This window comes from Schistocerca americana, chromosome 8 (assembly GCF_021461395.2).
Source record: "Schistocerca americana isolate TAMUIC-IGC-003095 chromosome 8, iqSchAmer2.1, whole genome shotgun sequence".
NCBI classification, from domain to species: domain Eukaryota; kingdom Metazoa; phylum Arthropoda; class Insecta; order Orthoptera; family Acrididae; genus Schistocerca; species Schistocerca americana.
In genome coordinates, this window is record NC_060126.1 from 67,646,674 (window position 1) to 67,674,636 (window position 27,963).

The 27,963-nt window shown below is 45.5% G+C and overlaps 1 protein-coding gene across 1 annotated transcript in view; it reads left to right on the forward strand.

The window, feature by feature from the left end:
• LOC124545532 (popeye domain-containing protein 3-like) overlaps positions 1 to 27,963 on the forward strand; it is a 124,386-nt gene that overhangs the window by 73,536 nt on the left and 22,887 nt on the right. The window contains exons 5-7 of the mRNA XM_047124479.1: positions 1,565 to 1,672; positions 10,888 to 11,040; positions 22,919 to 23,060. Of these exons, the coding sequence (XP_046980435.1) occupies positions 1,565 to 1,672; positions 10,888 to 11,040; positions 22,919 to 23,060 (403 nt within the window). The remainder of the gene's footprint in view (positions 1 to 1,564; positions 1,673 to 10,887; positions 11,041 to 22,918; positions 23,061 to 27,963) is intronic.

Genomic DNA, 27,963 nt, shown 5'->3' on the forward strand with positions numbered 1-27,963 from the left:
TGTGCTGTTATATTCTTTCGTTGGGTCGTAGTGGAATGCTTCATTTTTTATGTTGCACTGTTTACTTGTCCGCGCTTCTCGTAGGCTGCCTTCAGTTCGCAGTCTTTCATTATAAGATTGCGTCGCAATTCTTGATTCTACAATCCGTTCATTTCGCTGTTCTTCGGTTTCTCTGCCTCTCACGGTGCTCATTGTCGTTCGTTGACAACCTAAACGTGCTTCGCGCTCTTCGTCTGTTTCGTTATTTCGCTGTTCTTTTTGTTCTCGCCCTTTTGCTTCGGAATTAGCAAGATCTTCTCCTCTTTTATGTATGTGCATTGTATAAAATATAAATCAAATAAACTTTTTATTAACAAATACATTAAGAACACTATACACACTTTCACATTTTATGTTCGATTTATATTCAGTAACTGTATCACTTTGACTACTCACACTTCACAGTTTGTTTCTATTCACTCACTGCACTATTTTTTCGGTTCCTCCCTTCGTCACTGATAGGAAGCTGACGTTCGGATCCATGACGGTTCTTACTTTACGCACTCCTACCAATGGGTAGCCCCACCAGCGTCGAATTCCAGAACTTACCAAAAAGGCTTCGAATGATACACAACGTTCCAGAACATTCCCCAACATACGAGAGTGTCCTGGAATGTTCCACAATGATCTCGGATGTTCCGGGATGTTCCAGAACATTATGGAATCTTCCTGAATGTTCCAGAGTATTCCCGAACATTCCAGGATATCCCGAATAATCGTGGAACATTCCGGAACATTCTGGAAGGTTGTGGAAAGCTCTCAAATACTGTATAATGTTCTGGAATGTTCTCCAATACTCTGGAATGTTCTAGAAATTTTTATAGGTTGGATCTTCCTAGCCCTTATATATTCAAAACCGCGGCCTTTAGGTCAAGACGGGAACCTTCTTCATGGATGGTGGATAGAGGGCTACCACACCATGTAACTCCCTTGACCGTATCAGGACTCGTTACTGAGTTTTAGCGGCACGGACATTGTACGCTTACTTTTAAATACGAATGTTGATTAAGTAGTTTATTCGTTTTTAAATGGAATCATCAAAAATGGAAATGGCGTGGGATACATTAAGTATTTGTTGGGTGTATTTGCCTACCACAAGCTGAAAACTACCTACTTCTCGAATTTCATTGTTTGTAGAAATTGGGAGTCCAGGTCCTGTTGTTCCATGAGAAATGCTGAATTGTATCTCACAAGTCTTGCCCAGAGTTAATGAGATGCGATTGTCTTGAACAATTCGTCATTATTATCAAATGTTGTACTAACTGTATTTTCAGCAAACGGGGCACTATTTTTTTATTCTTCTACTTGTGAAACCTGCAAAAAGGAAAACATTTCTACCGTGTGAATCTCCGGTGGAAGATCTTTAACTCAAGGCAGATACAGCAAAGTGTCCAGGAAAGAACCGCGCCGTACACTCCAGGCGTTGACGATCTCTGCTAGACGTGTACTGGTGGAGACCCAGACGTTTTGAGAGACTGGTGGCCGGCTTCGGGCCTGCCCTGACGGCTGCCCTCACGTGTTGCAGGTGAACGTCATGTGGGACCACCAGTTCCTGCATCCCATCATGCCGTGCGAGTTCCTCGACTCGCCGGAATTTGAGTCCAGTCGGGCCACCACCGACGAGAAGTTCAAGGTCAGTTTCCGCAGACGCAGCACGTACAGTAAGTCTCCGATTACAAGCCGATCAGTTTTTTCAACCGACAGTTCGAGTTCTAATAATATGTAAATGATTTACGAGGGTAGTCATAAAGTTTTCATTATTCCACGGAAAAAGCAGAGTTTGGTAATTAATGTTTTGTTTACTTGTAGGCACAGGTGTGCAGTCGTGGTACACACAGAAATCCCCGCACCTCAACACACTGTCACGCTGATAGGGTGGGCAAACAGGAAACGGCGCAGCTCATTGGGAAAGTGGAGCGTCATGCGGCAATTTCTTTTCCGCCTCTAACGGGGAACAACGCTGCAACAATACATGCTGAACTGGCGTCTTGATACTCCAACAATGCACCATCATGTTACACGGTGGTTATATGGCGCAGATCAATTGCGGTAAAACAAATCGAAATGTCGGAGAATGGAGTGACTGACCTCTCTCTGACGAGAGAGGCGCTGGAATCACAAGAGACGTGGAGACAGTGATGTCAGAAGACCGCAGCGTCACACTCCAGGGGACCGTGGAAAACGCGAGGCTCGGTACATTCACGACATTTCGAACACGATAGACCTCGCCGCTCGCTGGGTTTCGCGCCATTCGTACGGCTCACCGAAGCGGGGCAGCGGCGGAAATCTTGCAGCTGTGTCAGGCCAATCCACATGAGCTCTTTACCCGTCTACTCATCCATCGAGTGCTGGCTGTATCATGAAGACTCCATGACAAAGAGGTAGCGAGCAATGGAAACATATGGAGATTTTATCATCAGCTTTAGGTTCTGACGCAGTTAACAATACACCAACATACTATATTCTTAGCTTCACGCTTTGTCTCAATACTTGCCCAATCAGTAACATCATCAACAAACACTGATTTAGCAGAATAGCGGCTTACTGTATGCTACAAACTTAAAAGTGTTAAGACCATTGTATTTCCTACACGGAACACCAGTACAGTGAAAACCTTGCCAACTAAATCCGACCACTTTATTGCTAACACACAATCGAACTTTCTCCATAGCACCAGCCTGTTCAAAGAACTTCTTTTGTGCGTGACTGCCGGTTGTTATTCTCTCCATGCTAACATTAATACAATATTCATATGTTTACACTTTATTAATAATCACATTTTGATACTTATTCTTAAAAAATATTAGCTTGTCCTCGATATCATAATGCATGAATGCTGACAACTGAAAAACGTATCAATCGAACTTTCCCTCCACCCCAGCTGTTTTACCACCATAATTAATTTTATCGTTAAACGTTTCGACAATGCTGCCGCGGCCCAACATTCGTTTGACAGTTGCTGTCAAATGGAGCACATCTACGGAACCAGATACGAATATTGGTGCCTTGCCTGATACGCCCACGAATGGTACTTGGTGTTATTCATTCGACAGGCCTGAGGGTGGCGTGATTGCAACGCCGAAACGGTTGCCTAATAGGAGGAGTGTTTTTCTTTTAACTAAGTACCGTTTTGAAATTAAAAAAAGACGTGCTACGATATCTCAAGTATTTTATTTTTACATGGAAGCCTGTACCTTAATCTATTTTTCTACATGATTTCCGTCAATATTGAGGCACTTGTCATAACGTCGTACCAGTTTTTGAATACCCTCCTCATAGAAGTCTGCCGCCTGACTTGTTAACCACTGCATCACCACTGTTTTGACTTTGCCATCGTCTTGAAGACGCTGACTGCTCAGGTGTTTCTTCAAGTGCAGGAACAGATGGTAGTCACTGGGTGCAAGATCGGGGCTGTACGGAGAATGATCTAGAGTTTCCCATCGAAAAAATGTGATGATATCTTTGGTCTGATTGGCCAATGCGGACGGGCATTGTCTTGCAGCAAAACGATGCCCTTGGTCAACTTCCATGGACTGTTGCTTTGATTCTGGTGTGACGTAGGCCACCCATGTTTCATCGCCCGTAACAATTTGTCTTAAGAAATTATCACCGTCGTTGTGGTACTGCTCAAGGAATGTCAATGCACTGTCTAAACGTTTGGTTTTGTGCACATCCGTCAACATTTTCGATACCCAACGTGCGCACAATTTTCGGTAATTCAAGTGCTCGTCGCAACACCATACAAAACACTACGAGAAACATTAGGAAAGTCATCCCGCAAGGAGGAAATAGTAAAGCGTCTGTTTTCTCTTACTTTATTGTCCACTTTCTGCACCAAACTTTCATTAACGACCGAAGGACGCCCACTCCGTTGTTCATCATGCATATTTGTGCGGCATCTTTAAATTCTCTCACCCACTTTCTTACCATTCTATCGCTCATAATGTTTTCTCCGTAAACTGCACAGATCTCACGATGAATTTCGATCGCTTTTAGGCCTTTAGCACTAAGAAATCTTATAACAGCCCGTACTTCACAATTGGCGGGACTCACGATTATCGGAGGCATCTTAAACACTCAGTACGCAACGTAAACAAGGAAGAATCAGACTGTAATGGCGTCAGTGCGTAGATTAAGGTACAGGTTTTCATGTAAAAATAAAATTATTAAGATATCTTATCACGTCTTTTTTTAATTTCAAAACGGTAGTAACTTAAAAAAACGCCTCATAAAACAATATCGAAATAACGGCTGGTGGTACAGTACCATTACATTTTTTGTAGAACATCGGTGATATGGCACTTACTGGAAATGAGATCCTAATTTCGATCGTTAGTCAGGCTATCGTTAATGTTAAAGTTACACGCTGAAACCCTCCGCCCAACTTCGCCACTGTGTGATAGGATGGTGCATTGTTCTCGTGTACTTTTACCAACTTGGCACGTATTATTACCCTTCAAAAGCGGAGAACGGGTAACTGCTCTCTAACCTACTTGATCAATCGGCTTGCGCGGCTTTTTCTTTTTTTTCTTTTCTTTGCCCTGTTGCGGCGCTCTACAGAACTACACCCAAGTGACAAAAGTCGTGACATACCTCGTAATAAGGTGTCGGACCTCCTGTTGCGGCAACGCGATGCAGCATGGTCTCAACAAATCATCGAAAGTCCTCTGCATTAATCCTGAGCCATGCTGTCTTTACAACCATTCATAATGTTGTAAAAGCGTTAATCTTGCTGGATTTTGTGTACAAAATTGACCTGTCCTTTGTGTCGCACAAATGTTCTATTGGGCAGTCCGGGTGGCCTGATCATTTACCCAGATTGTCTATAATGTTATTCGAACCAATCTCAAACAATTGCTGCCCGGTGACATGGCGCGCTGTCATTCATAAAAATTTCGTTTGGCAGAAAATGGTCTCCAAGTATCTGAACGTAACCATTTTCTGTCAGATGTTGGTTCAGCATGACCAGAGAATCCAGTATATTCCGTGTAAACACAACCCGCACCATTATGGAGCTACCACCGGCCTGCACATTGCCTTATTGACAACTTGGATCCACGGTTTTGTGGAATCTGCGTCACATTATCACCCTACAATCAGCACTTACCAGCTGAAATCCAGATTCACGTGACAAGGCTACGATTTTCCAATCGTGTAGGGTCCAACCGACATCGTCACGAAATTCCGCCGCACTGCCCTAAACAATACGTTAATCGTACATCCCACTTTGGTATCTGCGGTTATTTCACGCGGCGTTGCTCGTCTGTTAACACTGGGCCGGCCGCTGTGGTCGAGCGGTTCTAGGCACTTAAGCCTGGAACCGCGCGACCGCTACGGTCGCAGGTTCGAATCCTTCCTCTTGCATGGATGTGTGTGATGTCCTTAGGTTAGTTAGGTTTAAGTAGTTCTACGTTCTAGGGGACTGATGACCTCAGATGTTAAGTCCTATAGTGGTCAGAGCTACACTCCTGGAAATTGAAATAAGAACACCGTTAATGCATTGTCCCAGGAAGGGGAAACTTTATTGACACATTCCTCGGGTCAGATACATCACATGATCACACTGACAGAACCACAGGCACATAGACACAGGCAACAGAGCATGCACAATGTCGGCACTAGTACAGTGTATATCCACCTTTCGCAGCAATGCAGGCTGCTATTCTCCCATGGAGACGATCGTAGAGATGCTGGATGTAGTCCTGTGGAACGGCTTGCCATGCCATTTCCACCTGGCGCGTCAGTTGTACCAGCGTTCGTGCTGGGCGTGCAGACCGCGTGAGACGACGCTTCATCCAGTCCCAAACATGCTCAATGGGGGACAGATCCGGAGATCTTGCTGGCCAGGGTAGTTGACTTACACCTTCTAGAGCACGTTGGGTGGCACGGGATACATGCGGACGTGCATTGTCCTGTTGGAACAGCAAGTTCCCTTGCCGGTCTAGGAATGGTAGAACGATGGGTTCGATGACGGTTTGGATGTACCGTGCACTATTCAGTGTCCCCTCGACGATCACCAGTGGTGTACGGCCAGTGTAGGAGATCGCTCCCCACACCATGATGCCGGGTGTTGGCCCTGTGTGCCTCGGTCGTATGCAGTCCTGATTGTGGCACTCACCTGCACGGCGCCAAACACGCATACGACCATCATTGGCACCAAGGCAGAAGCGACTCTCATCGCTGAAGACGACACGTCTCCATTCGTCCCTCCATTCACGCCTGTCGCGACACCACTGGAGGCGGGCTGCACGATGTTGGGGCGTGAGCGGAAGACGGCCTAACGGTGTGCGGGACGGTAGCCCTGCTTCATGGAGACGGTTGCGAATGGTCCTCGCCGATACCCCAGGAGCAACAGCGTCCCTAATTTGCTGGGAAGTGGCGGTGCGGTCCCCTACGGCACTGCGTAGGATCCTACGGTCTTGGCGTGCATCCGTGCGTCGCTGCGGTCCGGTCCCAGGTCGACGGTCACGTGCACCTTCCGTCGACCACTGGCGACAACATCGATGTACTGTGGAGACCTCACGCCCCACGTGTTGAGCAATTCGGCGGTACGTCCACCCGGCGTCCCGCATGCCCACTATACGCCCTCGCTCAAAGTCAGTCAACTGCACATACGGTTCACGTCCACGCTGTCGCGGCATGCTACCAGTGTTAAAGACTACGATGGAGCTCCGTATGCCACGGCAAACTGGCTGACACTGACGGCGGCGGTGCACAAATGCTGCGCAGCTAGCGCCATTCGACGGCCAACACCGCGGTTCCTGGTGTGTCCGTTGTGCCGTGCGTGTGATCATTGCTTGTACAGCCCTGTCGCAGTGTCCGGAGCAAGTATGGTGGGTCTGACACACCGGTGTCAATGTGTTCTTTTTTCCATTTCCAGGAGTGTATTTGGAACATTTTTTTGTTAACACTAACAAGACTACGCAAACGCCGATGCTCTCGATCGTTAAGTGAAGGCCGTCGGCTGCTACGTCCTCCGTGGTGGGAGGTAACGCCTGAAACGTGGTGTTCTCGGAACACTCTTGAAACGGTGGTTCTCGGAATACTGAATTCCTTATCGAATCCCGAAATTGAAAATCACATGCGTCTATCTCCTACTACCATTCCGTGTTCAAAGTCTGTTTTTTTTCCCGTCGTGCGGCCATAATCATTTCGAAAACCTTCTCAGGTGAATCGCCTGAATACAAATGAGAGCTCCGCATATGCCCTGCCGTTTTATACGTTGTGTACGAGATATTTCCGCCGTCTCTATATGTGCATATCCATACTCCATGACTTTTGTGATCTCATTATGTGTACGTGGGCAAGCAGACATGTACGTGCCAACAAACAGTTTTCAGACTGACTTTTCATTCTGCAGCGGCGTGTGAACTGATATGAACTGCCTGGCAGATTAAAACTGCGTCCCGGACTGGCGTTCTAACCCGCGACCATTGCCTTTCGCAGGCAAACGTTCTACCAACTGAGCTACCAGCGAGCGACTCATCACTTCTTCTTGTCACAGTTTTATTCCGCCAATAACTCGTCTCCTGCGGAGAAGCCATGTCACCTCAGTATCCTTTCTTTCAGCAGTGCTGGTGTCGGAAGTTGGGCAGGGGAATTGTGGAAGCAGATGAGGTACTGGCGGAATTGAAGCTGCGAGGATGGGCCGTGAATAGTGCTCGGGTAGCTCAGTTGGCGGAGCACTTAGCCGTGAAAGGCAAAGTTATCGGGTACGTGTCCGGATGTGGCACACAGTTTTGACCCGCCACGAAGTTGTAAACGAAAAGTTAACTATGTGTTACATTAGTGCAGTGTCTGTATCTGGCAGTATCTTTAAAGTTCAATACCATTTTCCTTCTGTAATGCGTACGTGCATGTCCCAAGGAACATTGGATCAGACCTTACAGACTCCGCACTAATGTATTTCTCGTCAAATCCGAGACAACCTGACGAGAATTAAATAATGCTCTCTCTGTGCGGGAATCACGTAGTTGTGCGACGACTATGGGAAACCGACTCTGGGATATATGGAAGTTTGGGTGTGTCCGTGAAGTGTGCTCGATTAGCCGAAGCAGGTAAGACGATGGCTCGCGTAAAGAGGGAAATCCGGGTACGGCTCCATGTCCGGCACAAATTTTCGTTTGTTTCCAATAAATTGTGTAGCTGTGGTAGTACCGTATTCGCGAATATAATTCTTTATTAAGCATTACTTGGAAAAGCCAAACGTACAACAGGCAGCAGCAGAAACTAATTTCGTTGCATGAGCAGGCACAACCACTTTCCAGTTCAAAGCAGAATACACTCACGAGAAAATGAAACGTAAGAAAAAAGTGTCTGGTGGTGTATTAAGACGGAACGTGCAGTCACTCATACACTGTGACGAAAAGTCATGGCGTAGTGATATGCACATACAGTATACAGATGGCGGTAGTACACAGGTGATTCATGTTGGAAGGTTTCCAACGTGATCATGGTCGCATACGGGAACTAACAAACTTTGAAACGGGAACGGTATACGGAGTTAGACGCACGGGACATTACATTTCGGAAATCGTTTGGAAATTCAGTAGTCCGAGAGCCACAGTGCCAAGAGTGTGGCAAGAATACCAGATTTCACGCATTACTTCTCATCGTGGATAACACAGTGGCCGACGGCCTTCACTTAATTAGTGAGATCATCGGCGTTTGCGTAGAGTTGTCAGTGCTAACAAATAAGTAACACTACTTGAAATAAGCGTAGAAGTGAATGAGGGACGTTCGACGAACCTACCAGATAGGACAGTGCGGCGAAATTTCGCGTTAGTGGAGTATGAATCAGACGAGCGAATTGGGTGCGTTTACCAACAGCACGAAATCACCTGCAGCGCCTCTCCTGGGCTCGTGATCGTGTCGGTTTGATCCTAGACGACTGGCGAACCGTGGGCCAGTCACACGACTCCCGATGTCAGTTGTTAAAAGATGACGGCAAGGGTCAAGTGTGATGCAGATCCCACGAATCCAAGATGTCAACAGTTCACTGTGCAAGCTAGCAGCGACTTTGTTTGTTTACATGGAACGGACGTGGTCCTCTGGTCCAGCTGAACCAACCATCGTCGGCCGCTGGTGAACGAGCGGTTCTAGGCGCTTCAGTCTGGAAACGAACGACCGCTACGGTCGCAGGTTCGAATCCTGCCTAGGGCATGGATGTGTGTGACGTCCTTAGGTTACTTAGATTTAGGTAGTTCTAACAAGGGAACCTCCCCATCGCAACCCCCTCAGATTTAGTTATAAGTTGGCACAGTGGATAGGCCTTGAAAAACTGAACACAGATCAATTGAGAAAACAGGAAGAAGTTGTGTGGAACTGTGAAAAAATAACCAAAAATACAAACTGAGTAGTTCATGGCAAGATATGCAACATCAAGGATATCGGCAACGCAGGAGCGCCGTGGTCTCGTGGTAACGTGAGCAGCTGCGGAACGAAAGGTCCTTGGTTCAAATCTTCCATCGAGTGAAAAGTTTAATTTTTTATTTACAGTTTATGTGACAAACTCTTATGTTTTCATCACTTTTTTGGGAGTGATTATCACATTCACAAGAAAACCTAAATCGGGCAAGGTAATCTTTTTACCCATTCGCCAAGTGTACAAGTTAGGTGGGTCGACAACATATTCCTGTCATATGACGCACGTGCCGTCACCAGTGTCGTATAGAATATATCAGATGAGTTTTCCTGTGGAGGAATCGGTTGATCTATGACCTTTGGATCAAATGTTTTCGGTTCCCATTGGAGAGCCACGTCCTTTCGTCTACTAATCGCACGGTTTTGCGATGCGTCGCAAAACACAGACACTAAACTTATTACAGTGAACAGAGACGTCAATGAACGAACGGACAGATAATAACTATGCAAAAATAAAGAAAGTAAAATTTTCACTCGATGGGAAGAGTTGAAGCAAGGACCTCTCCTTCCGCAGCTGCTCACGCTACCACGAGACCACGGCGCTCGTTAGCTATGTGTCTCCATTATATTGCATATGTCGCCCATGGGCTACTCAGTTTGTATATTTTGCTTATTTTTTCAGAGTTCCACACAACTTCTTCTTGTTTTCTCAATTGATCTGTGTTCAGTTTATCAAGGCCTATCCACTGTGCCAGCTTATAACTAAATCTGAGGGGGGTGCGATGGGGAGGTTCCCTTGTAAGTTCTAGGCGACTGATGACCTGAGATGTTAAGTCTGATAGTGCTCAGAGCCATTTGAACCAACCATCGACTGCAGACAGTGACGGACTTGTTGTTCCCAAAGAACGATGGCACGTCACTGGCCCAGAGTTGTTCGCGATTGGTTTAAAGAACATTCTGGACAATTCGAGCTAGTAATTTGGCAACCCAGATCATCCGATACAAATCACTATCGAGATATAATCGAGAGGCCAGTTCGTGCACATCATGCAATGGTAAAACTTTCGCAGTTATGGATGGCTATAGAGGCAGCAGTATCTCTGCAGGGGGTTTCCAAGTGCTTGTTGAGTCCATGGCACGTCGAGCTGCTGCACTACACAGGGCAGAAGGAGATCTGAGACGGTACTATACCCACGACTTTTGTCACCTCAGTGTATTACTCTGTGAACAATTGCTGGCAAAGGTTTGTCGTCCAAAGACATCCGTCAAACAAAACTTCCTGTCTGTGTTCAACTGTTGCGCTGTGCGCAGCACTTTTGTATAAGACTGTAGCATGTGGCAGCCTTATGAGTGCACGCTTTTACTTCCCGCTTCTCGCCAGTGCTGCCATCCGGGGCGGGTCTTCAGTTCGCTTTGGTGTTATTTTTTTGAGATGGTAGCTACAGCTTCAGCTTCCGCACGTTTTGTGGTTTTCCTGTGCGGCAGGTGTCGATCATCGCGGCGACGAGCTGCCGCTACCTGTACTGGCAGCGGTCGGCGCTGGAGTACCTGTTCGTCAAGGAGACGTACCTGGCGACCGTGCTCAGCACGCTGGTGGCGCGCGACATCACCGTCAAGCTCTACTCCATGAACAGGAAGGTGAGTCCCAGTGCTGAGCTGCTGGCGAGTCTTCCGGGCTGCACGGTCGTGGTCGACGAAACTTCGATGAGAGTTGCATAGGACACCTTCAGACGTGCTCGTGGTTCCGCCGAGTCCTGCCCACTGAAGGGTCGGTGGTCGGAGACCGGCGTAAATACGTTGAAAAGGACTTAAGATTATCAGAATTGTACGATACGATACGATATTGCAGTGCCAGTGTTGTGCAGAAGTTCGATGCAAAGTTCCTTCGACACCGGACGAGCGAATTAAATGTAAAACGCCTCCCCTCACGGGAATATACGTAGTGGATCAACAGGCAGCGGATACGATATTGCAGTGCCAGTGTTGTGCAGAAGTTCGATGCAAAGTTCCTTCGACACCGGACGAGCGAATTAAATGTAAAACGCCTCCCCTCACGGGAATATACGTAGTGGATCAACAGGCAGCGCTGTGCCCACGAACGTTAGGCATTGGGCTGCGGACACCTGGTCGAAACGCAGCAGAAGTTACACGTATAAAAGGTATGCATAATCTTCAACACTCATTTCCTAGGAAAGTGGGAGAGGTCGCGTGAAAAGCCGCTAGCCGGATACTCAAGTCAGGTCCCTCTGCAGCATACGTAAGGTTCATCAAAATAAGTGATTGGCAGGTGCCGGCCGGGATGGCCGAGCGGTTCTAGGCGCTACAATCTGGAACCGCGCGACCGCTACGGTGGCAGGTTCGAATCCTGCATCGGGCATGGATGTGTGTGATGTCCTTAGGTTAGTTAGGTTTATCTAAGTCTAGGGGACTGATGACCTCAGAAGTTAAGTCCCATAGTGCTCAGAGCCATTTGAACCATTTGATTGACAGATCTGATGGACACCGTTGTCAGTACGTCTGAAGATGTCCGACACAGCTCTGCACGAAACCGTTAGGGGTGAAAGAGTTTGGCAGACCATTACCTGACAACCCGGAAGACTCACCAGTAAGTAAGAGAAACGGACGTGACAGCCGCCACTGTATGAACCGAGTGCTTGCCTGAAGACACAGCGGCGCTTTTCCTATCAGGTTGGGCTGCATTAGAAGAACCCTGGTGGTGCGACCGATAGACCGGCGCGCCGCGGCGGCTGCTAGCTGCTCCATTCACGCATCGCACGCGTTCCGAAGCAGCTGCCACCAACGCGAGCAAGCAGAGTGCCAAGCACAGTCGACGTGGAAAAAGCAAAAGTGCTTGTTTTCGAAATATTTCAGAGTACAAATCGTTATATTTCGCAAAACACACATTACTCTGTTGACATCTGTGTTTCAGCCTCTCTTTTGCCCACGTTTGCTTCCCAGAACATTAAGTTGGTGCATAACTTCACAACATTTTTCCATAACCTTAATAAACACAACAGAGACACATAACAGAGGATTTATTAATCAACAACGTATTCTCCTTCGCTGTTTACAACATTTTGCCGACGCTGGATAATTGCGTCACTGCAGATATCACGTGATGCCATGTTCGGAGCGCATTTTGATCAGGAAAGAAAGTTCCTAGAAGATTGTTCGATACAGCTCGGAGAAGGTGAAAATCTGGGGACTCAAGGTCAGGTGAATAAGTTGGGTGCGGAATAATTTCACAATCCAAATCACGTACAGCGTTTTTTTCCAGTCTAGCGGGTGGGCGTTATTGTCGAATAACATCACTTTAAGCGGTATTCCTGGTCGTTGTTCCTGGATTGTGCCTGCAACACGTCTTAGTTATTGACAATAAATGTCAGAAGTACAGTGAGTTGCTGCTTTGTTGGGGCTTCAGCTATTCCTTTCTTTTACTTATGTTGGCATAAAGACGTCATTTATCGTCACCGCTAGCGATACAGGATAAAAATGATCGGTGTGTTCAGGAGCCAATTCACTTCGAGTAAGAAGAGATGCTCATATGACCACCTATTAATTTTTGCGATTTCAGCTTAGAGCACTCGATTTTTCAACCCTCCTCGTTGCTTGCAAATGTCCCACGATGGTGGAGTGACCACAGTTCATCACATGTGCCAGTTTTCGAGTCCACCGACGTTAATCATTGTGACGTAATGCGTTTAAACGATCTTCATGAAACCTCAAAGGTTTCCCGGAACGTAGAGAGTCACTAATGTCAAAACGATCCTCCTCAAAACAAGAAAACTATTTTCTTGCCGTGCTCTGTCCAATGACATTGTCCCCATAAGTGGCGTAAATGTTTCTGGTTGCCTCCGCCGCTGTCACCCCTCTACTGAACTCAAGCAGAAGAATGTGTCGGAAAGTTGCGATTTCTCCACTTGGCACTCAGTTTTCTAGCGTTCTCACCTACACTCACTATTTCCAAATAATACTCAAATAGAAACAGTAAACTACAAATAAAAAATAACTATCGATGAATAAACCCTTAGCAACGGGAATTTATGCACCAACTTAATATAACATGGAAATTCTGCCTTGACCAAACATAATGCTCCTTGCTTTAATTTGGAAATGTGGTATTGCCATGAGCAAACGCAACTCATCTTGTCTCAGTATTAAAAGAAGATGAATTAAATGGATAGGAGAGATATATGAAGCTTTGCAGGTTGTTCAGGTACTCGACAAGGACATGGTCTGGCCCCTATTGTGTTCGTTTTTATGCTGCTTTGGATGATCCGAGAATGGGAAGAAGAAATAACAAAGTATGGAACAAATGGCCAGGAGCAGTTAGGCTATAAAAACAAGACTGTTAATATTCAGTGTCTGGCTCCAGCTGACGATCTTGCATTACGATCTGGATTCAGGTTTTCTCCATCAGGAACTGTATACTCCACGATCGCGTTAATGGGATCCAAGATAGCACTGGGGTGACGTCGGTCGTAAATTTTTGATCCCTTTATTGTGGATCGATTTTGCCTACTGTGTAGTTATCCTCAGCGCAATTATATCAAGTCATGATGAATCGTCATGACTTGGGAATAACTGCGCTAAGGATGGTTACACATTACCTGAAAACGCTCTCCAATAAACAGACTAAAAGCTTACGTCTGATGCTGCCCTTCGTGCTATCTTGAATACTGTCTGGAAATATACCAATGGCAATAAGAAAAATCAGCTTTTTCAAAAGAACTGTCTTACACAAAACACAGAATATATGACAATACAAAATTTCCACCAGATATCATGTACACAGATTACAGATAAATTAGAAGAGTTACCAAACTGAAATATCTGATTATGTAATACGGAGGATCGGTTGTGACGGGGAGACTGGTCAACTCAGAGCAAAGAAGATGGAAATGGTCTTCCTGTTGACTAAAGATGTATACAGTGAGATATGTCGTCTCAAACAGAGTTACAACGTTTTCTTACACTAACAAGACCAGGCCGTTTGTAAGCAGGCTAATGCCTGGATGTGAGTAAAACTGAGGAAACGGAAAATGTGGCAAAGAAAGATAGGAAAATCCTAAGAAAAACCTTGATGCTGGCAAACACAGCGGTGAATTCAGTAACATGACTAATGAAGACCTGTACAAGACAACGGAACAATTAAATGTAACAATGAGACAACGTAGGATGATGTTATACTGCCATCTAGTTCGGATGAATGAGAAAATCATATGCAAGAGGGTTTTTCAACTCGTTAATCGGTGAAGAACTTCCCAAGCGAAACTGGCTTAAAAAGAAAAAAAAGAAGTGGTATGAAATTGATGGAGACTGAAAAATACGTTCAGAATGAAAATTTTAGATTCCCATCGCCAGAGAAAACCAAAAAAGAAAACTGGAGTAAAGTGGTCAGAAGTTTAGAAACAACTCTCAAATCGAATGAAGAATTGTTTGCGACCGCTACGGTCGCAGGTTCGAATCCTGCCTCGGGCATGAATGTGTGTGCTGTCCTTAGGTTAGTTAGGTTTAAGTAGTTCTAAGTTCTAGGGGACTGATGACCACAGCAGTTAAGTCCCATAGTGCTCAGAGCCATTTGAACCATTTGAAGAATTGTTAGGAAAACAGTTATTTACGTGGTCGATAGGACAATATAGCAAAAGAAAGAAACCTTCAATATACGAGGTGTTCCTATCCTTTAGAGTGAAATTGTGCGGATGGTATTGGACGACAAACTGAGTTCTTTTAGGTAAAGAACTAACGGTCGGAAATGGAATAGTGACAGACGTCAGTTTCAGCGTATGTAGGCATAAAATTTTTCGACACTCTTGTGTATTACGCGATGAAGCAGGCAGTATAGTCTCGTTAAAACTAGGCAGTTGACACTTCACTCGTTGTAGCTGGTTTCCTCCAATGAGAGCGCGCAACGTCACGCCCGAACCGATCGCCATTGGCAAACTGCCAGTTCACCTTGTCCGACTGACTCTTTTTGTTGCGTTTGGATTCCGAATCCTGGATGTGGCTCTTTAATTTTGTATTTCATCACACATGATAACCATAAAACAATACACACACACACACACACACACACAGGCGAACGCGTGCGCGGGCGCGCGCGCTCGCGTTTCATACACAGCGCTAACCAAACGCTATTGGAGACTTCTGAACAAGATACGATTCAGCGTCACATATTCAGTTATCACAATCTCAGATATCAGCTGACATTTTCTACAGGAGTGTGAGTGATAAAAATAACAACTCGAAAAGTCGTATTGTCGGAGTGTTTTGTTGAAGTTTGCAGATTCGAAACTCTTTAATACAGTGAAATTTTTTTTTATTTCTAAGTCTCATCAGAAGAGTTTAATTATTATTTTTCTTCATTTAATTGATTTAAATGAAATTTATTTTTTTAGATTTTAATACCTAGTTTGCCACGTCATTTTCATTGTTGTATTCACTTTTTTATTTGCCCTTATTTTTTTTCCTATCTTTCTTTTGCCATTTGGAATCTGCCAGTATCGCATATAATCTTCAAGCGAGTGCCAAACACCACTGCTCATCAGTTGGTAAAGCGGCAGTTCGTGTAGCCAGTGTAGGGATAGTTTAGAAATTACAGTTCGTTCTTACCCTGATATTTTTCTGTCTTGAGTTTACTCGTAGAGGTTCGCTTTAATCGCCGTGGCAAAAGCGATCGTGAGTTTAATTCCGCCGCATATTGTTGACAGTCGTTTTGTCGGATACATTGCACATCACGAGATTGTGAGTAGCTTAAGACACCAGTTTAAATTCATAGCTACAAAACGCGTCGTCTGCCGCAGTTCAGTCGTTAACCATTTAAAATAAGCTGTCGACAGAGAATCTCGCATTTCCTCTGATACGGTTAGGATATGCCTGTGGCTGAACTAAAAAAGAATATGCTAGGTGAGTATTACTGACATATTATGATATCAGTGAGCTTTGTATTTAGAGACAAACCTTTGTTGAAATCTGTCTCAGTTATTCATTCCCACATGCATTCACATTCAACTGTACAAAATCAAAAGCTACCATTAGCCATACACTCTTTGCAAAAAACTTCTCTTCAAACGATGACGTATGATGACGGTTTCCAAACGAACTTGGCTGGCTGGTCAGACATTCTTGTAAAATAACTGGATGAGCCAATTATTCCAAACAAAGGTTAAATGCTTCTCCCCAATAATTTAGGAAACCTGGAATCACGTCAATTGGCTGGTTGGTTGTCGTGGTCATGTCCACATACAAAATTTGCAGATTTTACAGAAGAGTTGGTAAATGGTCGTGACACATCTATTTCATTATCACCTAAAACAGAGTGCAGATAAAACTGCAAACCGGCAAGGGAACCTCGCCTATTCGTCATCACCGACTTAATGCAAATGTACGGTATATTAACCAGGAATGAAAATTACAGAGGTAAGAACTCCAAGTGGACAGACTTCTAGAAAAAAATTGGTTTTTTGGCGCCGGTTGGGCGAGGCACTAGCTACTTAGGTTGGTCTGTATTAAGGCAGTGGTTGGTGCAGCGGAGAAAGCACAGAACAATGATCCAAGGGTTGCAGGTTCGAGTCACTGTACAGAAGCATATTTTTAGTGTTCTATTTTTACGCTGCTTACACTGCAAATGATGTGAAATGGGAACGAAGTAATTTGTATACAGCGCAGTAAGCTATAAACGTCTCTGTAAAATTATTGGCAACATTCTACTCTGAGGATTCAAATAACGGTGGACGCATATGCGCCAAAATACAGGAATGTCGTGATTATTTTCCCAAAATCTGGTAAAATTACAGCAGCATTATACGAAAGGTTTTTGACCGACTTGACGAATCTCTACGTGTACAACAATAAATTTCTTCTGTTCATCGAGTCATAGGGAAGATAAGCAAATCCAAAATAATACGACAAGATTTTTCAAGATGATGAAGGACGGCCACCGTGCACTATTAAAATAATTTCCCCCCCCCCCATATTTCCCCTCTCTCAAACGCACAGAGCTAGTGCAACCCTGCGATATCGGTTTTTTTCGCTAGGTAAAGAATTTGATCGAAGAGCTTCAAAACTGAACTTGTATCACCGAAAGAGAAATCATATACGGAGAAGACTGCACGAAGACACGAAGATACACTTACCTGTACAGCGCCAGCTATTCTCGCCAGTATTTGACGAAATGATTCGTTAAGCGCATGCTTTGCTGCCAAACTGTGTGATGAGAGAGTGCCTTATGTTACGAATGTGATCCAAGTTTGTTTTTCCAGAAGCTTTAAAATAAGCATGTAACTGCAAAAATGCGGCGTTTATGACTTTGCAAGGTTACAAGAAAACTACTACTTCTGCGGATTTTTTTTTTTTTTTTCCGTGGGGCGTTCAGGAAGAAATTAAGAAATGCAACTTTTCTGAAAGTATGTTGGCTTTATTCAGTATTACAATACACCATATTACTCCCCACTCTTTTGGCTACAAAACTCCACTTTTCAACACTATCCGTGTTCAGTTCGACATACAGCTGGGAGATCCTGCATCCCCGCATGGTTCCACTACACTCGTCGACCTCTTGCTGCATCACTAACCTCCCCACCGCCCACATACTGCTTCCCGTGAAGCGCATCCTTCGTTGAGCCAAACAGACTGAAGTCGGAAGGTGTGAAATCTGGGCTGTAGGGTGGATGAAGAAGAACAGTTCACTGGAGTTTCGTGGGCAGATTTATGTGAGGCGATGTCTAAGAGAAGGAGAATTTCGTTTCATTTTTGTGGCGGCGAACACGTAAAAGCAGTTTCTTGAATTAGCTGCGAGAAATTCAAAACACTTCAGAGTTGATCGTTGCATAATGAGGGAGAACATCAAACAGGATAACTGCTGGACAGCCGGCATAACTTTACCGGCAGAGGGTGCGGATGTCATTCAACTTTTCCTTAGAAAAAGTGGGGCACCTCCACTGAGAGCCGTTTTGTGTCTTGTTGGAAGTGATGAACACTTGTTTCATTGCCTGTGAAAATGTTAGACGGAAGATTGTCACGCTCAGCCTCGAAACGCTGCAAGCAGTTCCGCACAGATCGTCTATCGTTGCTGTTTATGAACTGCTATTAGGTGACGAAGAACGCAGCGGGCACAGACCTTTGAGTACCACAAGTGGTGGACGAGTGTGTTAGCAGTATCAGCAGAGACGCCCAGTTGAGAATCCAGGTGTTAGGTTGTGATTCGTCAATGATTTAGAATGAGAGTGTCCGCACGTTCCAGCACTCCATGAGTCACAGATGAGCATGGAGGTGTTTGGTTGTGATTTGTCAATCACCTAGAATGAGAGTATCCGCACGTTCCAACACTCCATGAGTCACAGCTGTGGGCGGCAGGCGGGAGATAGCACAGGTTTGCGGGACCTTGCGCGATGGTGACAGGCGCCTGGCGCAATGGCTCGCCGTGCTTTTTGTTCATTACTGGGTGTCCGTAAACATTCTGCAAGCCCCTATGGAAATCTGCGATGCTCCGATTTTCCGCCAAAAGAAACCCAGTGAGTGCTCTCTGCTTGGAACACACCTCCGTTACATTTTGAAGGGTACGTAAACGTAGGTGACGAAAGTTATGCACATATACAGATCACGGTAATATCGCGTGCACAATATATATAAGGGCAGAACATTGGCGGAGCTGTCATACGTACTGAGATGGGGGATTGAAGTGGAAACGTTACCGACGTCATTATGGCCGCACGACGGCCAATAACATACTCTGAAGACGGAATGGTAGTTGGAGCTAGATGCACAGGATAACATATTTCGGAAATCGTGGGAGAAATCAATATTCCTAAATCAACAGTGTTAAGAGTGTGCCGAAAATACCAAATTTCAGGCACTTCCTCTCGCCACGAACAACGCAGTGGCGGATGGCCTTAACTTAACACCCGAGAGCAGCTCAGTCTGCGTAGTGTTGTCTGTGGTGTCACCGCCAGACACCACACTTGCTAGGTGGTAGCCTTTAAATCGGCCGCGGTCCGCTAGTATACGTCGGACCCGCGTGTCGCCACTATCAGTGACTGCAGACCGAGCGCCGCCACACGGCAGGTCTAGAGAGACGTCCTAGCACTCGCCCCAGTTGTACAGCCGACTTTGCTAGCGATGGTTCACTGACAAATTACGCTCTCATTTGCCGAGACGATAGTTAGCATAGCCTTCAGCTACGTCATTTGCTACGACCTAGCAAGGCGCCATTATCATTTGCTATTTATCTTGTGATGCATGTACCGTCAGACCGATGTTCACCAATTGTGGATTAAAGTTAAGTATTCCTGCAGCTACGTACGTTATTGGCTATATTAATTACCTTGTCCTGTTCCAGACCTCATGCCAGCCTGCGTGAGCTTAAACGCGTGCCTTTCGGCTTCCTCCTAGTGGCTTGGCTGTCTTGCCAAGTCACAACATTGTCAGTTATAAACAGACACATAACGCTACGTGAAATAGCTGCAGAAACCAATGTAGGACGTACGCCTAAGGCATCCGTGAGAGCAGTACGGGGAAATCTGGCGTTAATGAGCTAAGGCAGCAGGCGATGGACGTGAGTGCTTCTGCTAACAACACGAGATCGCCTGCAGCGCCTCTCCTGGGCACGTGACTATGTCGGTTGAATTCTAGACAACTGGAAAACCGTGGTCTGGTCAGCGAGTCACGATTTCAGCTGGCGAGTGTAGCCTTCGAGTCTGGCTCAGACCCCACAAAGCCGTGGACTGAAGCTGTCAATCTGGCGGTGGCTAGGCAAAGGTGTGGAGTGATGGAATGGACTTCTGGTCCACCTGAACCGATCATTGACTGGAAATGGTTGTGTTTGGTAGTTGGAGACCATTTGCAGCCATTCGTGGAGTACATGTTCACAAACAACGATGGTAATTTTATGTCTGACAATGCGCTATGTCACCGGGCCACAACTTTTCGCGACTGGTTTAAAGAACGTTCTGGACAATCCGAGCGAATGATTTGACCAACTAGATCACCCGACGTGAACCCCATTAATGGAGCGTGATCGAGAGGTCAGTTTGTATAGAAAATCCTGCTACTTCAACATTTTCGCAGCTATGAACGTCAATGTAGGTAGCATAGCTCGGTATTTCTGTAGGGTACTTCCAACGACTTTTTTAGTCCCTGCCATGTCGAACTGCTGCACTACGCTGGGTAAAGGTGGTAGTTCCGACAGGATATTTCGAGGTATAGGGTTTCCAGGGACAACATTATCGCTACCTGGTAACGTTAATCCTTTATTTTTCACTCTTTCAATTAATTTCGTTTTTCTGTATGCTGCTCCAGCACTTCCTAAAGCTGTTACACCAGCAGCGCCAGCTATTTGCCCTGTTGATAACGAGGTGCTTAAGGTCGCGCCGCCAACTACTGTTTCAGCCGCTCCAGATAACAGCGGAGTAGTTTCAGTTGTAACCATTTCTATTGCTGTGTGACCTTCCTCACCGTATTGATAAGGATGGCGCTGGCGTAAACCACTATTGGCTTCTTCTGCCGCCTTTGGCTCCAATTCAAATTCAACTTCTTCGTCTAAGTCAGGGGCGGGCAAACGTTGCACGCGGCTCATGAGCGCACAGCGCTGCACGTGTGCTGCTCGCGTTCAACCGTCGTCCGGGGCTGTGGCGACAGCAAGCAGGTTGCTGCAGTGTAGTGCCAGGCTAAGCTGCGGACGCTGATGCGAAGCGAGCACTACGTAGTGGACGTTGTATTTCAAGAAACGGAGAAGTGGAGATTTGCTATCTTTTAAAAAGTAATGGGAGAATCATTTTTTCTTTGTGCAAAAACGTGAAAATTCGAAATGTTTAATATGTGCCAGTATTCTCGCTGGTCAACAGAAGTTTAGTATTGAAGGCCATAATAATAAATTTCACAAGGTCGAGTACAATTTATTGTCGGATTCTGAGCGGATGTGGAATTGACTGAGCTTAAGAAGAGCGATCTGACGATACCAGATGAATCTGTCGTAGTTGGCCGGCAGGAGTGGCCGAGCGGTTCTAGGCACTACAGTCTGGAACCGCGCGACCGCTATGGTCGCAGGTTCGAATCCTGCCTCCGGCATGGATGTGTGTGATGTCCTTAGGTTAGTTAGGTTTAAGTAGTTCTAAGTTCTAGGGGACTGATGACCACAGCAATTAAGTCCCATAGTGCTCAGAGCCATTTGAATTTGTCGTAGTTGCTGTTGTCACGAGAGATCTGCGACTTTCTCTCGTCATGTCTCTCATCTAACTGATCTAACATTTTATGGAGCACTGTTTTCAAGTTTTCAGGACGACAACAATAATAGCCCAGCGGCATGTGCAAGTTATAAGGCTGCGCTTAATATAGCTAGAGCTGGAAAACCATTTGCTGAATTAATAAGTCTCGGTTAAGAGCAAACATCAGTGATGAAAATTTACGTAACTGTTTGTGTTTGTCTGTATGTAGAAATTTTGTTCCAGACATTAAATGTATTGTAAACTCCACCTGTGATAATTAAATAAAACGTATCGTAGGTAATAGGTACTCTTTCAAACCATGATTTCTTTCAAGCACTCCTACTAACCTTATTCATTCACTCAATAAAGCAAGCTAGGAAACAAAACGCATTACAGACGAAGGAGCAGACAGAAGGTATGGTGGGGAGGGGAGATAAGCGGGTGGCCAGCTTGCCCCTGTGTGCACGCGGAACACCTGTTAACTGCACGCGTGCAAGTACACCACACATGTGCAGGACTCCTGCCCGCCCCTGGTCTAAGTCACCATATGCTGGATTTTGACCAAATCTAATTTCATTTGCAGCATCTTGCCTACCATTTGTGCTTATATTGTTGCTTCTATTAGCATTAAAATTGTTCCCCCTTTCCGCCATTTCAGTATCGTCCACCGGTCCTGGATATAAAGTTCCTACTCCGTACTGTATTGAACTATGTTGTCCTGTGCTTAAATACTCATTTAACCACGACATTGTGCTGACTAAGAAAGATTTACTGGTATCTCCGTTTATACACATAGAAGGAAAAAATCTGTCACTGCATGACACTCTAATTTTAAAATCGCTATACGTGCTGGCGTGGGTGCTTGCCCAGATAGTGTCCTAAAAGGACAACTATCTCAGCGGGACAGTGACGCCGCCATGCTGACTTTTGGACCCTGGACGGACCCTGGACCCGGCTGACCTTGTGGTCTCATGAAACATAAAACATGGCACAGCGTGCCGTTTCGTGACCTCGGTGTATACTGAGCATTGTTTAGGTTTATTTGCAGTGTAAGGAACGTAGAAATTGACCCCTGGATTACCGTAGTGTGCTACTTCCGCTGTGCCATCCGCTGCACGGAACCCGTGTCAACATAATGGTCGTCGAGAATATTATTTTCTATAAACGCTTGGCCATATGGAGCTCCAACGTCTGTCATTTTCATTTCTAGACCAGTCCTGTGTACTCGTATACGAGAAATGGACGGTGACGAGTACGCGGGGGCCCTGTGTCAGAGGTGCCGCCTTGACGAGTCGTGACTTGTGACGTGTCCGCAGATCGTGACGGAGAAGGGCTCGCACCTGGACATCCGGCTGCCCAGCATCACGTCGTCGCTGACGTCGGAGCTGCGCAGCCCGCCGCGCGCCGTGCGCCACAGCACGCTGCTGGCCGGCGGGGCGCCCGTCTCCCCGGACTCAGGTGGGTAGTGGCCTCGTGCCGGCGCCGGAACACCTCCAACCTGGCGGGGCGGAACAGTCACACTGGCGAGACGTCAGCCCCAGCAATCGATAGCGCACTAAATTTCTTGTTATAATTATGATGACGCGGAATTACACCTCGAGAGTACACCTTTTAAACATTCGCAAGCACCAGTTGTCACTCGCAATCGCCTAAAGCCAGAGCGCAAAGCACCGCCGAGCGGAAAGGACGAGAGGATGATTTTCATAATGTCGGTGAATCGAGCAGCGGTAGTGCTGTGTTTATTGTGTCAATGTGCGCGGTTCCTACTCAGTGGTTGATGACAGAGATCTCTTTAAGAATTTTTAACATGTTGCAGTCCTGTCAGCAATTGTGATAAATTAATATGTCGAAAATCCGCTTCAATTGCGAAATGTTACTGATCTTTACCAAGGTTTCAGCTAGAGCAATCTAGCCTTCTTCAGAAGCATAAAATAAACTAATACATGCCAGAATAAGGCACGGTCAAACATAAAAAGCTGGGGTACCGTGGTACCATGTCAAGCTACTTTACTTTGCTGAGGAACAGCCCCGGCCCCACATCGTGGAAAGCGGTCGATTAATCGCAGAGGCCACGCTGGAACTGACCAGTAACATTTCGCAACTGAGGCGGATCTCTTTGTTTTGAACAACTTTATGTTGGTGACGGTATCTAACGGTTACTTCTAGGGTAATTGCTCCTCCAAACAGCAGTCCGTACGAGCAAATCAATTGAGTCTTCACCTGTGCTTACCCGTACTTTAGGTGATGGAGCTACACATGGCTTCGTTTAAAAAGAATAGCTCGATGTAGTTGTAGGGTCGAGCCGCGCACGTCTGCTTTATTGCCCCTCAGCTAATTAACTGCAAATAATAATTTGTAGCTGTGATCCTCCAGTCAAATAGTCTATGCATCGGCTAGAATTGCGGGTTGGTAAAATACACAAAAATACAAAATAAAACTTAAATGAATAATTTAGTAACAAAAGTTCTATTCTAACGTCTGCGATTGATGAAGACTACAGACAATTATCTAGTTTCATGTTTACTCGAGAAAGGACGTTGAAATAAACAGGAAGCGGTCGTACGGTAGTCAATCAAAATGAAGACAGAAAATACTCTTATCAAATGCAGTAAAATTACGTTGAGAGCGTTACGGGAAAGATAGCAAGATCGTCAAACAGTCATCGAAGACTAGCGAAACTTAAGTCCATTTCGTGATCCGATACACGAAAGATTCACCAGCTGAAAACAGGTCACACTTCGATGTAACGATTCACAAATTAACACGTGCGATACGAAGAATAGCAGCTCGCACTCCGTCCATTCTCAGATCCGTAAACCAGGCGGAAAAAGGTACGAATACTACTCTGTAGCACATTCAGACCTCTCGAAGTACACTACTGGCCATTAAAATTGCTACACCACGGAGATCACGTGCTACAGACGCGAAATTTAACCGACAGGAAGAAGATGCTGTGATGTGCAAATGATTAGCTTTTCAGAGCATTCACACAAGGTTGGCGCCGGTGGTGACACCTACAACGTGCTGACACGAGGAAAGTTTCCAACCGATTTCTCATACACAAACAGCAGTTGACCGGCGTTGCCTGCTGAAACGTTGTTGTGATGCCTCGTGTAAGGAGGAGAAATGCGTACCGTCACGTTTCCGACTTTGATAAAGGTCGGATTGTACCCTATCGCGATTGCTGTTTATCGTATCGCGGCATTGCTGCTCGCGTTCGTCGAGATCCAATGACTGTTAGCAGAACATGGAATCGGTCGGTTCAGGAGGGTAATACGGAACGCCGTGCTGGATCCCAACGGCCTCGTATCACTAGCAGTCGAGATGACAGCCATCTTATCCGCATGGCTGTAACGGATCGTGCAGTGACGTCTCGATCCCTGAGTCAACAGATGGGGACGTTTGCAAGACAACAACCATCTCCACGAACAGTTCGATGACGTTTGCAGCAGCTTGGACTATCAGCTCGGAGACCATGGCTGCAGTTACCCTTGACGCTGCATCACAGACAGGAGCGCCTGCGATGGTGTACTCACGGACGAACCTGGGTGCACGAATGGCAAAACGTCATTTTTTCGGATGAATCCAGGTTCTGTTTACAGCATCATGATGGTCGCATCCGTGTTTGGCGACATCGCTCTGAATCCCCACTGGAAGCGTGTATTCGTCGTTGCCATACTGGCGTATCACCCGGCGTGATGGTATGGGGTGCCATTGGTTACACGTCTCCGTCACCTCTTGTTCACATTGACGGCAATTTTCACAGTGGACGTTACATTTCAGATGTGTTACGACCCGTGGCTCTACCGTTCATTCCATCCCTGCGAAACCCTACATTGCAGCAGGATAATGCACGACCGCATGTTGCAGATCCTGTACGGTCCTTTTTGGATACAGAAAATGTTCGACTGCTGCCCTGGCTAGCACATTCTCCAGATCTCTCACCAACTGAAAATGTCTGGTCAATGGTGGCCGAACAACTGGCTCGTCACAATAAGCTGGTCGCTACTCTTGACGAACTGTGGTATCGTGTTGAAACTGCATGGGCAGCTGTACTTGTACACGCCATCCAAGCGAGTTTGACTCAATGCCCAGGCGTATCAAGGCCGCTATTAGGGCAAGAGGTGGTTGTTATGGGTAGTGATTTCTCAGCATCTCTGCACCCAAATTGCGTGAAAATGTAATCACATGTCAGTTCTAGTATAATATATCTGTCCTGTGAATACCCGTTTATCATCTGCATTTCTTCTTGGTGTAGGAATTTCAATGGCTTGTAGTGTATAACGTCCGTTTAGAAGTTAAGGTAGGGTAGCGGCCGTTCAGCCTCAGAACCAGTCGCCTGCAAGACCGAGTCGTGCACGTTACTGTAGCCACGTCTGCTTGCTTCAAGAACTCGACGTAAATTGTCCAGAGTGGCTACCTTGAGCTCCTCACTTGGCAAGTGCCAGCCCGCACTTGAGTCCAGCAGTGTTTTGCCACTCTCCGACTCTCATTGGCTGAAGGCCATCCCCACTAAGAACATATCGTTCTCAACCCTTTACCGACATGATTTGATTCAACATCATCACTTCCTGAACTAAACTCATGTGTTACAACAATATTTACGTTAATAAATATTATTAGCACTCTGTCTCACTCATATAATTTATAACAATTAAAAATAAAGCTTTGTCCAAAAATAAATAAACCACTATTCTTGTGCAAATGAGCTCACGTTAAAGTAATAAAGATTATCACTAAACTTTGTTTAAACAATTACGTATGGTTTCTTGACAGGAGCATCTTTTGGTTCTCTTTTCTGTTGTGGTGTGAAATAACACATGCGACTGACCAGTTGTAAATTAGCACAGTTTTTAACATCACATGCGACCACCACTTAACTGACTGGCAAATTACTAAACTGTTCAGTAAATAAATACACACGTATGACAAAATATGAGGGATTGATACTGTATTCATTTGCTGTGTAAATTTGGAGAATAGAACTTTCTGACAAATGGTTGCGTAATGAAAGCGAAGTAAAACTCGTCGTAAATCAATAAATAAAATAGATATAGCCACTTAACTTTCAGGGACGATAGCTTCAGTGCAATGCTATCATCTGAGATACAGTTGCTGAACTCACATGAAATGATTAAACATCGTCAATTCAGAGGTTCATCACGAAAATGTTTATTCACTGTGAAATATGATCTTCTGTAGTTCTAAAGGAACCGAAATGTGTTGTGCCATTGGATACCCATCATTTACCTGGGATCATTGATGTATTCAGATTTGCGTTATATTTGACGTGAGATATTGTCGAATCTCAGAGAGCTGTAACTTGTCCATCGTGAAGACTGCCCGACACTCCACAAAGGCACTGCGAGCATCGGCCGTCCAAACTCTCAGCTCGGGGACTTCCCCGTGTTTCCGGCGACGCTCTCGTTGTCTCTGAACCTAAGCTCGCCTGGAACTGAAACGATCGACTAGCGTTCAGCCGTGTAACGAGTTCGTCTCTCCCCACTATCAGGCATGGGCGGACGAATAACTCGCCCACATACTCGTAACATTACATGTTGCCAATCACAAATGCAGTATAAATTAGAGAACGAGTGACTATGTCAATAAAGGAATGGTGTAGCACTGTTTAATAATTAACATCGCTGTTGTGGCGTTATTTTTTTTTTGATTGAAAAGCTGGCACTCTGAAAGTGAAGTGAATTTGCAGGAGTTGCGGTATTCTTCAGCATGATTGGAATGATTAGATTGTAAATCGAAAGTAAGTGACTCCATTTCACGGTAATTCTTCAGTTCTTTAAGTTTATTCGCTGTGATTCAGCTGTCTTTACCAATAGGTCTTCTGTAACCCGTAGTACCTGAAAAAACCACACAAGAAATTTTCACAATCTGTCGCTCGTTACTTGCAAACTATTGGTCCTACAGAAAAAATGAACAGGACCGTTTTTGTAGGTAATGTGATATAGTCAAATTTTCTAGTGTGATACGTTTTCGGTGGAGGCCGTGGTTTTCGAGTTATTCTTTGTGTAGCCCAACGTTATCTTATCATTCCTCTTTACATATACCATGTGGTTATAATTAAAGTACGGTTACTCACGAAGCTCAGTGTAGGCTGTAATTACCGTCTGGCAGAGAAACTTGGTAGATATTCTAATGCGTAAATGTGGAACCGATTTACACTGGAAAAAAATTAGTTCCATTTTTGACCACAACGTGCAAATCTGGTGCTGTACGCTGACAAGCCACAACTTGAGTGAACGGTATGGATGTCGACAAGACATACCGTACGCTGTTAGTAAAATTGCTTTGTGTGAACGGCAGCAATTACAGTGCAAAGAAGGCGATAACGGAATTCGAAAAA